The following is a 16,648-nucleotide window of genomic DNA, read 5'->3' as shown; positions in this document are numbered from 1 at the left end:
AGAACATGTGTCTTTTAGCAAGGGAGAAGAGGCCACCCAGAGCTGGCTCCAGCCCTTCTCTGCTTTCCCAGGCAGTCTGTACCTCTGTCTGTCCTTTCCCCACAGCATCCCAGGCTTGTGTGCCTTGGGACTGGGGGAAGGAATTGCAGTCCCTTGTTATCAGTCAGCTGGAGATCTGATTTGCAGAGGTGGCTTTGTTTAACTATGGTTTTAGTACGGTACAGTCATAGTCTGCGGGGAGCGCCACAGCAAGCCCTGAGCCCGTGCCTAACCTGGCCTGCAGATGTATGCAATGATACATCCTGGCGTTGGTGAGGTCCCGCGCTCACCCATCCCGAGGGTCTCAGCCAGGGCATGTCTCAGCTCCCATCTTGCCTGGGTTTCCTCGCCGTGGGACTCGCTGAGCCGTAGCTGCAACATTTTCCCAACCCCATAGTCCCCAAGTTTGTAACTTTTACTATGAGACAAGGACCTTATTGGTGTCCCTCAGGGGTTTTGGAGATCCTTTCCTGCATCCTACCAAAACAGGAGCTCTGGTTTCTGTAATCTCTTGGGTGCTTTTGAGGTCATTGTCTTCAAATTTATGTGATGATTAAACAGAGTCATAAACAGGTCTGAGCTTATCAAGCTTTGAAATATTAATGGACCTAAAAATAACTGGGCAGTGGTAGTTAAGACATGGTAGAAACAATAATAAAATATTTAACAATTATTATTAATTAACATTACGTAAAGTTTGAGAGAAAGATATTGGGTAAAGAAGAAGAGAGAGGCTGGTTCATGACATAATACGATGTTCCTCTTATAAATACCTTAGATATATTGATGGAGGCAATGATTGACCCATATTTCATTACAAACTTTTTGTAAACTTTTCTATATTGACAGGTGTTATCAGAATCACCTCACAATTCCTTTATTTCGACTTTTCTCTCTGAAGTTTTATTTTGCTTTATTTCTCTGCAGGACGATGGCCTTCCAGAGAATGAACATCAGCTCTCAGTAGCTGGGAAGATAAAGAAGCATTTCAACACAGGCCCTAAACCGAACAGCACAGCAGCTGGAGTTTCTGTCATAGCAGTAAGCATCTGAAATACACAGCCGAAACACTTAAATTTATGTGCCCACAAGACAGTGTGTGTTTAGGACATGCCACCAAATGAAACCGGAGAGGGTTAATCTTCAGCTAATTCTAGCGTTTAATTAATATAAACAGACTGGTATTCTGCACAATTTCTCCATTGATTCTCCTTGTGAGTCACATTGTTATTTAACAGCCGTAGGAGATACAACTGTACACACACTTCCACATTTTACCAGAAGATCAGTGGACCTAACTCCAATGTAGATTCAACAGTTTGAACTATGGGATCATGATATTTTACTTGGCAGCAGAATCATCACGTGGATTGAGGCCACACAGAGGTTGTAGCAGAAAGACAGCAGCACTTCAAAATGGAAATTACTTCAAAATTGTAACAGAAAATCTGTATGGCAGCCTAAGCTCTTCTCTGAAGACATCAAAGAGAGCTATGATGCTCACTGCTACCTTCATAGTTGATACGAGTCTAGCCACTTCAGATTTACCTGAGCAGCAGCATTTTATTGTACTGCCACATGCAAGCTGCTTCCCTTTAGGCAGAAGGACTTAATTGGGTAAAGACTTAATGGAGCTCCTTGCTGCCTTCTGTCATGTTGCAATTCCAGTCCAGGCATTCCAGGTTAGAACGTGTCGGAGCTTCTGAAACCAAGCTTGACCAAACTTTTGACCAAGCTTTACTGAGGTTTCAGTGGCATCCTCAGTGTAGCGTACATCGCATACATTTGTATTTTTTCCCCAAAGATGAACATGTGTATTAGATATACATGCGCACAGAATATGTTCAGTGTATGATGAGATTATTCATCCTAATGCCATTGAAGAGTAACATGCACATCCTTCACTTTTTTGATACATCTGCCTGTGTTTGTAAGCTTTTCTTTATTACTCATGGTAATGTTAACGCTCCAAATAGTCACTAAAAATAAGTGATACGTTAAACATAACCATTCCCATATCAGATTACTCAGTGTTCATTCCCAGCTTCCATAAATTGCAGGTGGTGTGACTGCACATGTACACTTTCTTGTACTGTTTCCACTTTCATGTTTCTCAGCTCAGCCCCTCCAGTGGTGAGTTAAATCAGCATGAAGTAAACTCAGCTCAGCACATGCAATCTGGCTCACAGGTGTGAACTGTTTGTGCAGCAAAACAGATACTCTCTCAAAGTTACTTGGTATAAGTACTTAAAATTTCAAGCTGTGCCTCTCTCATATTTTTTCTTTACTCTTTCCAACCCTGAACGTCCTCAACATGGAAGCAAGTTGTTCCTCATGCTTTTCCTAGATTTTCTCAGTCATCAGCTAACATAGTCAGCATTTATTTATTTTCATTTTTAAGCAATAATACTGCAACAACTCTCCCACAACTAAAACATCACATACCCATTGCTCATCTGAAATGCAGGTATGTTCTGTACAGACTAGCTGAAACCGTGTTCCTTTCGAATGGACTGCCAGCACGCTTGTCCATGAGAATTACTGCTCAGATCCTCCATGCTAATGACTTCAAAGCTTAAAAGCGAGAAATGATGCCTCTGTCTTCATCCATCCCTCGCCTCCTTTATGTTTTTAATTTCCCCACCCTCCTCTTTTTTCCTTTGCCCCAGTTGCTCTGCCAAGGAATTGTTTACAGCAGTTTGACACTTGAGTAATGAAAAAGGCACTGTACTGAATCTTTCCACTGCAAAACATTATACATCAGAAAAAAAAAAGTATATGTTTAATTATATTCTTAATGGCTTTTATTTATTTTTTAGTGTTTGGAAACTTAACAGATTATTTTTAGTGATCATCTCTATGGGTGAACATCATACTCTGGCACGATTAATCCTGCAACTTGGCCTATAAAGTAGAAATGTTTAGAATATTTTTACAGAATTCAGAAAGTGGTTTGATTAGCTTGTGTCAATTATTTTCTAAAAACTTGGAAGAGATGGGGAAGTATAGACCTCTTTAGTGTTTTGGTAATGTTCCAGAAAGCTAGATAATTTTGATTTTAAGAATAAATTACCTTTATTTTCTAAATAAGTAAAATAAAGCCAAAAGCAAAACAACAAAGCATTTAATTGTTGTTTCTGCATTTGAAAGCATACTTAATATACATTTGACATGCATGTCATCAGGGTTTTACGTTTGGGAATCTTCCTTTAACTGTGCAATCTCAAATATCATAGAAGTAAATCTTATTAAAGAAGACTGCTCTACATTTAGAATTTTCAAACTATGTACAGATGCTGTAACATATTGTTCAGCACTAAAGACGTGCACTAAGTATATTTTCTGCAAAAATACTGTTTTATTGTGCCTGCCTGTATGTTTACTGTAACTTTTTGAGAGAGTGCTTGTGAATATAATATATAGAGATACCTTCTATATATTATATAACACATCTGTGCCTGTGTGTGTGTTTGTGAAAATGTGTTAATATGTGCATATCTCTATATAGCTTACTTAATAGTATAAAAGATAAATATTAGCATTATTTTGAGTTTTATAACTCTGTTTATGTACAGAGATAGCTCATCTGTGGTATTTAGTTCTTAATTTGTCTTCACACTGGTATGGTATTATATGCCTGTTTTCTTTGGTGGTAACAAGTAACACACCTCAAAGATCTCAAGCAGTATTTATCATATGCACCAATTAAAACTATACTATGAAAACTAAGTTCCTAAAGATGTGTTTGTGGTCAGCTGGACTGGGAGGAAGTTTGAAGCCACGTGTATTTTACATGCGTCTACTGTGGCGACTGCTTCCTTCAGTGATGTCCAAATACATTGTGTTGACTCCTTTGGTTCAGACTTGCGTCTGCTTTGTTGATGTGGTAATCCTCAGTAAAAGTTGTCTCTGACCATTCAGGGCAGAGACATCCTACAAGTTCTCGTGCATGTGTCCAGACTTCAAGTTTGTCCACATTTGAAAGGATTTGTCAGTTTGGACAAACTACCATAATGAACATGTTGTGCATGCCTAGCAAATTAGTTCCTTTGCTGATGTAGCAGAAGATGATTCCTCAAACAAAATTAACTATACAGGCAAAGAGACTTTTCTGTTGATACATTAATACATCATTAAAAGTTCTGCCAGCATAACTATGTCAGTTGGGAAAAAATTCCCTTAAACCAACATAGCTTTGCCAGCAAAATTTTAGTTGGAGAGCTAGCTTTTAAAACAGCAAGAGAATTAACAAGTCCCTAAAAAACACTGCTTGCTGATGGCAGAGTATGTAGGAGAAAGATCACTTTACTTGCCCTATTCTTAAACTCTTGTCATAGGCATTGACTACCAGTCTCTGTAGGAGACAGGGGCTGGGCTAGTGCCCCTCCGGTCTGTGTCAGAATGGCCGCGTTACTGTTAGGCATGTGCCAAAATATTTGTAGGATCGGGTTTCTCATACAGCTTTCCAACAAGAACATATTTTGTAGTTCTGTGATGGTGTTTATAAAAGATACTACAGTAAAAACATAAACCCAGACTTTTACTAAATAGTCTTTAAAATTTGGGGATAGATTTTGTCCTTCAGTTCTCCAAGGATGTCATCCCTTTTTTTTTTTTTCTTTGGCCACAAAACAATACCCTGTGGCTGTACCCTCTGGGCTTTAGTGACAGCGACTAAAGTGACCAAGAGCCAAAATAATTTTTTAAGAATGCTTCTGTGATCCAGAGGTGTGCTGTAATTCCTTGTATGAACCAAGCATCGTTTAATTTGTGTTCTTGTCTGAAGTGTTAAAGCTTTGCCTGTGTGTTGTCACTTTTGTGCTTGTATTTTTGCCATTGCTAAGACAGAGGAAAAGACTAATGATAATCTTCTGTTAAGGTTGTATGAGGTCTCTGTCTTGGCAATGGGAGTAAACTCCAGCTGGAGACTCAGAGGAATCAAATAGGACAGCAAAAGAGAAAAGCTGCTCAGAAAGTTGGTGCAGCTCTCTGCCTCTTGCAGAGTCCTTGCCGGGCTGGGGACACCGGCGCGGGGCCACTGCCCGCAGTCCGGCAAGGGGAAGGCAGCGGATGGGTCGTTGCCCTGCGTTCTGCCGATTATAAAATAAAATTACGAATTCCGAGTGGCATTTTTAGCAGTGGGATTTCTTGGGTGGTGTGGAAGAGAAGCCAAGTTTAGTCTGTGAGTTTTGCTTGGCTTAAAGATGAACCCGTGCCTCGGCTATCCCTTCCCATCTATTGTCTGTGTTGTCCTAGGATCGTTGTCCACAGTTGGGTTTCTCATGGCAGGATTTCCACACCGACGAAATAATTGTTTCAACTCGTGTTAGGAAGCAACTCTCCCGATTTTCTCTATATTACTTTTTAGCTCTTCGATTTTAGGGCAATATTTTTTATCTGCTTTTTAAGAAAACATCCCTTTTGTGTATTTTATGTGCAGCATACAAGGAAGCCAGTAGATGGCAATAGTAGACCAGTGTAGTTAAGGTAACAGAAAATTAGGTACAAGGTTCTCATGGTTTTAAACAGGAAACGTCCTTTAAATAATTCTAAATAAGATGAAAGCGGCATTGTTTTAACAAAATGGAACAAATTATTAAATTCTACACTTGCAGGGGAGTCATCAAGAAAAACTTAAATTTGCAGTTAGCTCCTAGCTACCCTTGAAGTGGTTGGTAACTGGAAATGTGTTGAACTGCTTTTCTGAATTTAAAATTAGAAACTATCCTCAGTATTGGAAATATATGCCATGCTCTTATTGAAGCACAAAATGGCCTTTTCTCTTCATAGGGCAAAATGTGAAAATCATCGCAACTAACAACTTTAAAGCGGGCAGAGTGTCTCCCTCAAGATATTTTCCCCTAAAATTTTATTTAACTCGGCTAAATGATGTCTCCACCATCTGTTAGTGCAGCACAGAAGGGTTAGAGAAAACAACACATTTTCTTTGTTCCTATGCACATGATTCTGCTAATGATAAACTAAACTTAAAAGATCTGTATTCCTTAAGTAATATCACGAGCATACCTTCCTGGACACAATGTTAAGTTCATTTCCATTTTGACTTTAATTGGTGCAATTTTAAACCGAATAGTTTTGTACTGTTATCTTTTTGAGCATGAGGTGTAAGCTGAAATGATAAACAATGTTATTCATGGCTCTGAGTAGTCCTACTCTCCAAGGTTAACGCATTTTTAGAAATGAATTACCATGATTGATGGGGTATCAAAACCTGATTCTTTTCATCTTTACACATTCCATGATTATGAAGCAGTCTAACTTAAGCCTTGTGTAGTCTGTCTAGCCTGCTCCTTGTGATGGTTGCACTGCGGTTTTTTTTAAATTATTAAACCTCTCAGTTTAATTGCAAAAGATAATTTTCCATTACTGGTATGTGCAACTTAAAAGGGCACTTCTGTCTTTGGAGGTAACAAGATATTTGTCAGACTTTTAAATGAATGCATTATGCATTAAGTAACCTATTTCACAAACTCCATTTTAGTTTGAATAAATTGGCTTCTAATTTAGCAAGACGGAATCTAGAGTTAGTATCTTTTTCTTTTATTTCTTTACTTTTTTTTCTTTTTTGTCTCTGGTACATAGCTTTAGGATGTTAGATAAGTGCCTTCTGAAAGTGAAAACAGTAAATATGCACTAAATAAGGAACAGCTTGCTCTGGAGTCTGAATTCTTTAGCCTAATGTCGATCCACTGAGTTGCCCCGTTTCTCTCTGCTCAGCTGGACCACGGGTTTACCATCAAGAGATCAGGGTCTTTGGACTACTACCAACAACCAGGAATGTATTGGATAAGGTATGAGATGGTGCAGCGCCAACAGTCAGTGTTTCCATGGCAACGTGCTGGCAGTCTCCATTAACCAGTTCCTTCAGTGGATAAACATGCTTTTTGATTTGTTATCCGGTCCATATGCTGCTTTATCAGTTTCGTTTTAATCTTGATTGAGATGCCACACCCCCTCATTCCCTTTCTTCACCCATCCCTCACACCCACATCGCCAGCTTTCTCTTCATCGCACATGCTCAGTATCAATTTCCCCTATAGTTAAAAGGACAGTGTATATAGAAAATCTACTAGATATGCTGAAGTACGCACCCTCCCCCTCCCTATTGCTTGTTAAGGCATCTGCTTCCCCTGCGCTCCTGTTTTGAAACACATGGAGCAGCAACAGGCTCTCAGCATATATTTTCCTCTTTTTCCATGTGAGATGTGGAGCTATATACTGTCATTTTAAACCCACTAAACACAATCCTTACCTTAGATTGAACAATGCATTTACATAACACGGTCCGTAGAAACTCTCCCAAGTTCAATGAAATACAATGCATTGTATGTGCTGGTAAGCTTGTGTTTCTAACAATGCATTCTTTCTCTTTTCTTTTTAAAACCCTTCTGATACCTATTTATTTTGATTTGAGTTTTTTAAATATTGCATGAGTCTTTTGAATATATTTTTCTTCATTGTGTAACTGTGCCAGGGTTGTCGTTAGCTGGCTTAACCTGTATGATAAAATGGGGCTCTGGGTGGGAGGGGGTTATTCTGGAGCGGGGGCAAGGAAGGATCCAGGTCTGATAGCCCACGCAAGGCCCGTGCACCTCCTCAATCAATCCAGAGCCCTGGAATTTCCATCAAGTGGTTATTTGCTGGCTTTTTTCCTTCTTATTACTCACAAGACCCGCGTTTTGATAGCTGGAGAAATTTTTATAAGTTTCTTGAGAAACCTGCATTTTCTAACACTGCAGTGATTGAAGCCTTTAAAAACTCGTCTGTGAGATATTTGGAAAAACTCAGCAAATTAACCGCATTAGCGAAACAGCAGAGATGGTCACTGCAAGTGTTTCCAGTAAAGTAAAATTCCCACCCTGGCTCATTTCACCGAGTGCATGGATCGGGCTACAGCACGGTTTCCATAAAACCTAGCAGTTCCCTGAGCGCACACTGAGGGTTAAGCAGATTCTGATATGGATGTTCTGGGGAAAGAAAAACCAAAATAATCCTATTTTTCAGGCAAAAAGTAGAAAGTAGTTCCCATCCATCAGCTGAAGGCTGGCTAGCAAGAATTGAGAAACACTTTCACTCCAAGCGCTCGAGTGTGCAGCAGTACCTGTAATTCCAGCCTATCGCACTTGCGTTGGTGGCTATAAACCTACATCGACCTGCGAGGACATAGCAAAACCTGCTTGGTCTATCTTGTCACTTGGCATCATGCTTTGCAGGTTCCAGCCCTGTAACACAGCCGAGAGACGGCAGCACAGCATCTGTGCTTTTTGGTTTTGAAGAAGGGGGGAATGGGGTCTGAGTGCCCAGCTTTAGCTGAGTGTGGGTTTGATAGTATTAGAGGGATTTTTCTTTTCTGCTTATGAAGGAAAGATGGCATTTTGTGTCAAGCAGGACTTTGTCAAATAGTTGCAAATTTAATGCCTCCTCTGTAAAATGGAGGACAGCTCACATGAGCTTTATTTATCTTCCTGGAGTTTAATTGCTATCCATGATCAGCTTACACTCCTTCTCTGCTTTACTATTTCTATTTTACACCAAAAAAAAAAAAAAAAAGAGAAATCTATCTTTCCATTTTCTATACACAATGTTTGGATCTTTTAAAACCCCAGCTTCAGGGGGAGCAGACCACCAGGAACAGGAGCCTGTGATAAAAGCGAGCATCTCCTCTCAGATTGGCCTTGACTCAGTTTAACTGCATAGTCCAGATTTTGAAACAAACCATATGCATTTTGAGGAGGTGGGGGTGGAAGACTCTAATTCTGCAACTTGGTAAATAAATAAACGCTATAAAAAAAAAAAAGGCCATTTGACTAAAGCACTAGTAATGGCTGCCATCAGCATACAAAATGACACATCCCTGAATAATGGGCTGGAGCAGATGGGCGATAATCTCTCTTATTCATACATAAACTGCTCTGTTTTCCAGCTGGGGGCAGTAACAACAATGTTTATAATTAGTGCTTTCTAAACAGGGCACCTAGTGTGGCAAGGCAAATTGGGAGAGCAGGGCTCCTAGGTGTAGATGCTTAATTAGGAAATGCTGTAACAGGGGGTACCTCTGAACAAGCACTGCCCCGTGTTTCATCCTCTTTCATCTCCAAGAAACAAGCAACTGCTGTAGTGCCCAACATTTTAGTCTAAATAAAAGCATTTCGATGTAGCAAGTGTTTACTTTTTAGTAGTGCAAGTGCAAAGCGTATGAAAAGGTTCATCAATTCCCGTCTATAAAACAGTTAATTTATCACAGGCCCATGAAAATTAACCTGAATTCACAAGTACAGTGAAAAATGAAAGCAGGTCCCAAGGAAAATATAATGCTCCCTTTGTTAGTGTTAAACTATTCATTTCTTCTCCACTCCTTTGATCGTTTTCATCCCTAGTTTCTAGCAGTCTTCTAAAATATCTTTTTAAATGGCACTATTTCCTCCTTCAATCAACCAGAAAACCTTTTCCTTTCTCTGCCTAACTTTCCTATTCAAAGTGCCTCAAAGTCCTAATTTTCTGGGCACTCATTCTGCATCCTGTTTTGTTCCCTTTCAGTAGGATAATATGTGCAAAAGTGACGTGACTTTTTTGAGATACTAAAATACAACAAACCTTATGTACAGTAATAGTTGTTGTAGCAGGTATGAGATATAATGCCTGGAAAATCTTACAGTGTTCCGTGAATATGAGGAACAGAAAAAATGCAGGGGCCAAATCGGTAAAATCATTTGGACCCCAGACTGATACATGTTTTAAAAGCAGCCCACCTAATGCTGTCGGGACATCAGCCCTGCAATCAGAAGTGCAGAAAAGGCCAAAGCAGCGTCAGTAGGGGATGAGACCTGGAGGTCCCAGTTAAACCCCTGCAGTCTGCACTGCCCCAAGCCTGGTGAAACGTTGTTGTTGTTCTTGACAGCCAGGAAAGCCAGCCTTGGTGCAGGTGGGTAATGCCCAGGGTGCAATCACATCTTCATTCACCCCAAATTACCAATGTCAACTCAAGTCGAAGACAGCAGAGATCACCCATCTCTGAGCAGAGGTACTATGTTTGGGATTTCTTTTTTTTTCTCCAAAGTCAGCCCGTTCTCTGATAGAACCCTTTGTAAAAGGGTTAAAGCCAACACATTCATCTTTTATAATTTCCCTCTACTGGAATTTAGCAACAGTGACCACAAAAAATCCAAATGGCACCTGCATTGTCACTCAGAAATATCATCACTGATTAATAGATTTACTTTCTTATAAGGAACTTTTCTTTAAGATGTACTTAACTGAGGCTTTTAACAGTTTGTGTGCCTCCAGTTTTTTGGCTTTCTTGTAACTAAGCCAGAATATTAAGAGTGAAAGTATTTCAAGCCTTCTCTTTAGCCCCAAGTGTTGCAGTGTCCAGTCCATAGCCTTCTTTAGCTGCTTTACCTGTTCCTCCTAATGGCAGCACATTTTGAAGGCAATACTTTGTATAACTTACCAATGTTTTCTTTGACCCTGAATTTCCTTACTGGTTCTGGTTTATGTCTGAATCTTAACATTATTTTAATCTGCTACTGACAGAATGGCCTGAATTTTCTGCCTTTTCTGGGCTGATTGAGAATATCAAGGAAGCACCAGAGTGGTTGTATCCAACGTAAAATATTAGTAGAAAATATTAGTATATGTAGTATTATATATAAGATTAGTATAAAATGTTAACATATGTTGTTTTCTGTATATCCACAGACACTATATAAAAGCTAAAGTAGCAAAATAAAACCCAGGAAATATACGGGAAAGTCATTAATGATCTTATCTATGATCTGACAATAGCAAGGAGATGAGTTACATTGGATGCTTAACGAAATCATCAATCCAGTCAATACTGAATTCATAAAATACTGGAGTTTTTAAATACAGTTCTCATTGTCACAGTTAAAAAGTATCTGAATAGCTCATTTGAAAACCCATAGTTCCATCCTCTGTGTTTGGTTCCTAATTCCCATTACTTTGCATCTGTCGAGTTACTTACACCTGTCCCAAGTGGATACGATACACTTTCAAGTCAAAAGTTACAGCCAGACGTCTTGGCAATGGGACAAGGAAGTTGGGAATCAGGCTTGCTATCTGTGAAGTGCCATTTTTAATACCGTAAAACCCTCTGTAAACTGAATATTGGTAAAAACAGGCAAACATCTAAACTCATTTAAAATCTCTTCTGCTCTTTGACTAAGAAAACCACAACTGATTTACAAACTATAAATAAAATTCACCCATGCAAACAACTTGGCACTAAGTCTCTTCCACGTGTAATTGAAACCAGCTGAGGAATTGTGTCTCTAAAAAGGAGGGATGTCAAAGAGTAAACACAAACTTAAATATAGCAATATGAATTCAGCAGTTTTATGTGTAGAATACTTGTCTTTGTATTCACTTACCAATACAGTACAAAGCATACATCAAATTGATTTGGTTTTCTTTCTTTTTTACTTTCCTTTTAGCTAAATTTCATGCCAGAAGTTACACGGTGTGCTAAAGCACTGGCCTGTTGTATTTGGAGGTCTAGGTTCAAATCCACTCGATTAATTTGTCCCCTCGATGTGGTCATTTGCACGTCTCCAAATCACCGTGTAACTTGGCTTAGTTATAGCTTGTGCCTGAGGGGCTAAAAATAACATGTGTCTTTCACTCCTGGACTGAGGTGCATTGCTAAGTTTGAAGTTCTTTCCAAAAAGTGTCTTGAATCATGAATCAATATCACACGTGTGTGTGTGTGTGTGTATATATATATATATATATATATAACACCTGAGAAACCCATGGAAAAAAAAAAAGATCAGACTGAAGGGCTGCCTGGCTCGTGCCACAAGCATTGTTTAATGGTCATTTTTACAGTAAGGAAACCTGCCGTTTCATATCTCAACATATCAAGGTCACTAGCCAGAAGCTTAAGGAAATAAGATATAATTATCTAGGTGTGAACATTTAAATATGTGCATACACATACATGTATATAAAAGAATGCACTGGAAGAAAAATACCACTGTTTCAATACATATGTCCATGTAATTCTACACACTAAACAAAGCATCACGAAAATTGCAAACAAATTGCAAATATGCTCCTGCAGAATGAAAGCAAGTGAAGGGAAGGGTTTCTTAGATTAATGCGTGAACAGCTGCATCCCCAGTTCAGTCTCCTGGCTGGTATGAATAATGGATGGGCTAAGAGGCAAAATGCACAATAATGTTCTTTTATTAATGAAATGAATATATATCTATATTTGGTGGCCAGTAGTAAATTAAGACAAGTGAAAAGAAAAACAGTCTCTGCTCGCATTCATAAAATGCAGTTACTTCAATCCAATAATTACTGACCTGACAGAAAATATCACCCCACAGCTAAAATAAGGCACTTCCCACTGCAAATCCAACATATATCTCAAAGCAGTGGTAGTTTTTGAATGTCTGTTCATAAACACGGAGTTCAACATTTTCCAAGATAAAAACCGAATTTGCACGGCTCAGGAGTCCTACAACATCAAGAGGTAGAAGTGAGGATGAAGACACTCCCTATGGCAAAATCCTGGAAAAATGCTAACTGCACTTTAGTATATAGGTGACAGAAACAATAATTTTAAAATAATGCTCCGTTACTTCAAATTAAATGCATTTCCAAAAATGGCTTGTTAACCATTTGGTACTGGGTGTCAGGATTACTAAATGTTGATGCAAAATACATTAGTGCTTAATGAAGTGCTTCAGACCCGTCAGCACCAAACTATTAGAGGCAATCCACTTATCTGCTGCTGGATAAGAAGCTCTACATTTCCTCATATGGATTGTAGGAGGACAGCCGCACATCTTAAATAAGAACGCTATCCTTACATTTTAGTTGCCATTACTATCATATAGTGCTCAAAGTTCTCACTCTCTCACCTTGAGCCAGGGAAAAAAAAATGTCGAAATGTGATAATGAAAATCTGGGATTTGCAGCCCTGTGAAGCATAAGTGCACTTCAGATCCTCTTATTATTTATTGAAAGAGTAGCTTAAAGTAGAAATGCCCTGGAAATCCATAATGGACTGGTTCATGCACCAGCGAACCACCCAGCTGAATAGTAGATGAAATAAAACATCTATTAAACCAAGACAATGTGTATAAGAGGCCTTTGTTACAAAAACAGTAATAATAATGAGAAAGCTGATTTTTTGAATATGCCCATGTGCACAAGAGGGTACACTAGGTGAAAATTGCACTTACAAAACACATGCGGTCAATACTCAAATGTATTTTACCATCTCCCCTGCATTCCAAAGCATTAATCTGTCGTATTTTGAAATTCTTTAGAGGTAAAAAATAACCATGACCTCATTAAACGAAAAACAGCATTTGTGCAGAATGCAGAGCGGCAATACTGTCCGGCAGTGTATTAGACACTGGAAGTGCAAAATGTCATCGTAACATTGGGCAGAATAAGCCCGTTCTTGCAAGTTCTGTAGGGCTTGTGAGTGCTCTGTCTGTTGCCAGAAGTGACCCATTTTGTGGTTCTGACATGTTAAACACTATACGTTAGAATATAACCTGTGTATTTTTGCTTTCACTAGACAAATACTCCCTTCTTTGGCTCTCTGTGACTTTATACATTTTTATTTCATAAGCTCTTTGGGTGAGAAAGGCTCTGAATGTCTCTCAGCCCAGGAGAGTAACCACAATAATGCCCCTGAGTGTACAAACATGTCTTTACAAAGACCGATTAGATCAAATTCAGGGGAGATTTTGGATAAAACTGTAAAGAAAAATGTAGTCTCAAAATATCTCAGGAAGTATCTGAAGGGTTAGGAAGCCAGAAATATTTGGTCCTACAAACTACAGCATAAGGTGCTGGATTAGGTGAGATCATCAGGGTTTTTTTGCTTAACGTTTTTTATTATTGAGGCAGGAAGTGCCTTTATGTATATTTAAACAAATACATTTAAACAAATACATTTAAAAAAAAGCCCCCAAAGCTTCCCCAACAATAGTAGAAAACTAGTATCTTGCGGCTTATTTTTTAAAGACATCTTTAAAAAGATGTCCTGATATTTAATTATATAACTAGTTTTGCAATTTTAGAATTTTGTCCTTTAAAAAAAGCAATATCCTAGGCTAAATTTCAAAACAAATCTTTTATTCAAGAGTATTCTCTTCTGTGTAACTTATCTAATTTTAAATACCTTCAGTTTTTACATATACATTTACCATTCTCATGTAGCATGTTTTAAAAATAAATTTCGAATTTAATACAAGTATTTTTATTTATTCAACCAGAAATGTTTAACTTTCTCAGAGGAGAGTATCTATTACCACAGGATTATGTGATGTGGTTTAAACTTTAAATAAATGCTTATTTCCTGTAAGCATAAAAAATCTTTTAAATGGAAATCTGTATTTTATAGAATGGTAATATATGCCATTCTTTTCAATTTTCACACAGAATTACATACTGTATGCAGTATATTCACTGTGTGTAAAAGATCTAGGTATTCTTCTGTTTCACATTAAAAAATAATCAAAAACTGAATTGGTTCAAGGCTAAGAAACGTAGAAGGCATTGAAAATACTAATTAGAGCTCTTAACCGAAAGATTAGCAGTAAACAAAGAAATTCTCAGCAGATGAGAAGTGTTGGATTTTGTAGCAATTATTATTTAAAATACAGGGATGAACTTATCAAAGTTAATTATTTTACCCCTTTAAATTAGTGCTATGTAGGTTCTAGACACAAAAATAACAGTTCAGCAATTTAGCCTAACTAAATCCATTTGCTATAGTAGCTCTGTACTCTTGTCCATCTTTCTGTCTCTGTTACATCATTATTGAATGCTGATTGCATTATTTTAGAGCATGGATTGCTATAATGCTATTCTGCACCAGTATGATGGATTTAGTTTTCATTTTGTTCTCAAAAATATGTTGGCTATAAATACATCTCTGCTCTCCTGTGAGGCTCACACTATAACTGGTAAATTTTCTAGAGAAATCAGTCATGTATATCTCAAGAGAAAACAATAAATCTTTGAAGCAGAATAATCTTTTGGCTGCATTCTTTTAAATGGAGATTTTCATACTGGGGACAAATTTTACAAGCCTTAGCAGTTAAACCTGTTCAGTTCTCAAAGTTATCTTTGCCTCCAGTGCCATGATCAGATATTTGTTTCCATTTTGTATGTCATCTTACTAGCCACCTGCCTTTTCCCGTTTTGCTTTTTCCAAAAAAATCAGAGGCCATGTTTTAAGAAGGCAGCCCTGCTTCAGAAGGCAGTTAACTATGTGTCAAAGTGCTCTTGCTGAATCAAGGCCATCCTGTTGAACTTGTAATTTTACAGCGATTTCAGGGACTGCAGTCTAATACCCTGTAATCAAGAAAACAACGAAACCCAGTCCCATGCTTGAAATCGTTAGTCAGACTTGGCCTGCCCTTACCTGGGTTCCAGTTTCAGCTTGTAAATGTGCCAGAAAAGCAGAAGAAAGGATGTGGCTAGAAGTTAAAGCCATCTTATTAAGACTTGCATTCTCAATAGTGGCAGAAACTGATCAAAAAATAAAGCCCATCAAGTAAGCGTTCTTCTTTCCCATTCCTAGATACTCTAGATAGACCTAGATAAAATTAGCAGAGTATTTAATTCGATAGACCTTGGTTAACAGGAGGAGGCAGGGTGGTCAGGCTAAACGGGTCTTTCCGTCAGAGCTCTTCAGCGTTCTCCCTAAGAACATCGATTGAGTGGCATGAGGAGGTGTCAAAAAGCTGGGCTAGCTCCCTTCAGTGTTTGTTTTTCTCTCTTGTCTGACAACTTCATCACAATTCATCTTTGTTAGCCAATTGCACTGACTTGAACATGGGTGAGTGTGTATCAGCCTTCATTAGGTCAAATCAAAGACAAGCGTACATCTCTGCCTTGCCTGTAGAAACAGATTTATACTTTGAGGAGGGTGGGGGGAAGGTCAGTTGGTATTTGGCTTGAAATTTGAATCTATTAAAGGATGAAATTAATAGCATCCAGAAGTAGAACATATGGCATCCATATATATGGTACTGTATCTGCTTGATGATGTCACGCTACCTCTTAAGGTTTGGGAAATGCACTTTTTAAACCATTTAGCTATGTTGTGGGCTCAACCTTTCAGACCTGACTGAGACAGAACAGGTTTAATTTGGTCTGAACATTTATTATCCCTGGTATTTGCAGACCACATAAAAACTCATGGTTTTCATTAGCTTTGAATTTCACACACAGCCTAATTTCATTTATTCTTATTTTATGCCCCTGCCAGACCACCGCTCTTGATAAGGAGAGGCAGGTTTTCCGACGAAGACGCAACCAGGATGTGAGGGGACGTTATAAGGCACAGCAAGCTCCACCTGAACTCAACTCCGAATCGGAAGACTATTCACCAAGTTCATCCGAGACTGTTCGCTCACCTAACTCACCCTTTTAATAAAACACTTTTACTCAAAAGTCTTGGCTTTAACCCTTTGAGACCCTAAAAATCCTTTAGACCTGTGTGAAGTGATTACAGCTGGTCTATCCAGCAGTAAACGCTGGGATGGTGGAACACAAAAGGGTGCTCACAGAATCTTTGTAAGAATAATTTCCT

At 38.5% G+C, this 16,648-nt stretch overlaps 1 protein-coding gene across 1 annotated transcript in view; it reads left to right on the top strand.

Annotated features, from left to right (window-relative positions):
• The window catches only part of DCLK1 (doublecortin like kinase 1), a 251,971-nt gene extending 235,541 nt beyond the window's left edge, over positions 1-16,430 (top strand). Inside the window, exons 16-18 of the mRNA XM_050905630.1 lie at positions 967-1,080; positions 6,778-6,851; positions 16,325-16,430. Coding sequence (XP_050761587.1) covers positions 967-1,080; positions 6,778-6,851; positions 16,325-16,382 — 246 coding nt within the window. The 3' untranslated portion in view covers positions 16,383-16,430. The remainder of the gene's footprint in view (positions 1-966; positions 1,081-6,777; positions 6,852-16,324) is intronic.
• Positions 16,431-16,648: the final 218 nt, after the last annotated feature.

This window comes from Gymnogyps californianus, chromosome 1 (genome assembly GCF_018139145.2).
Source record: "Gymnogyps californianus isolate 813 chromosome 1, ASM1813914v2, whole genome shotgun sequence".
NCBI classification, from domain to species: Eukaryota; Metazoa; Chordata; class Aves; order Accipitriformes; family Cathartidae; genus Gymnogyps; species Gymnogyps californianus.
This window is presented reverse-complemented; position numbering and strand designations above follow the sequence as displayed.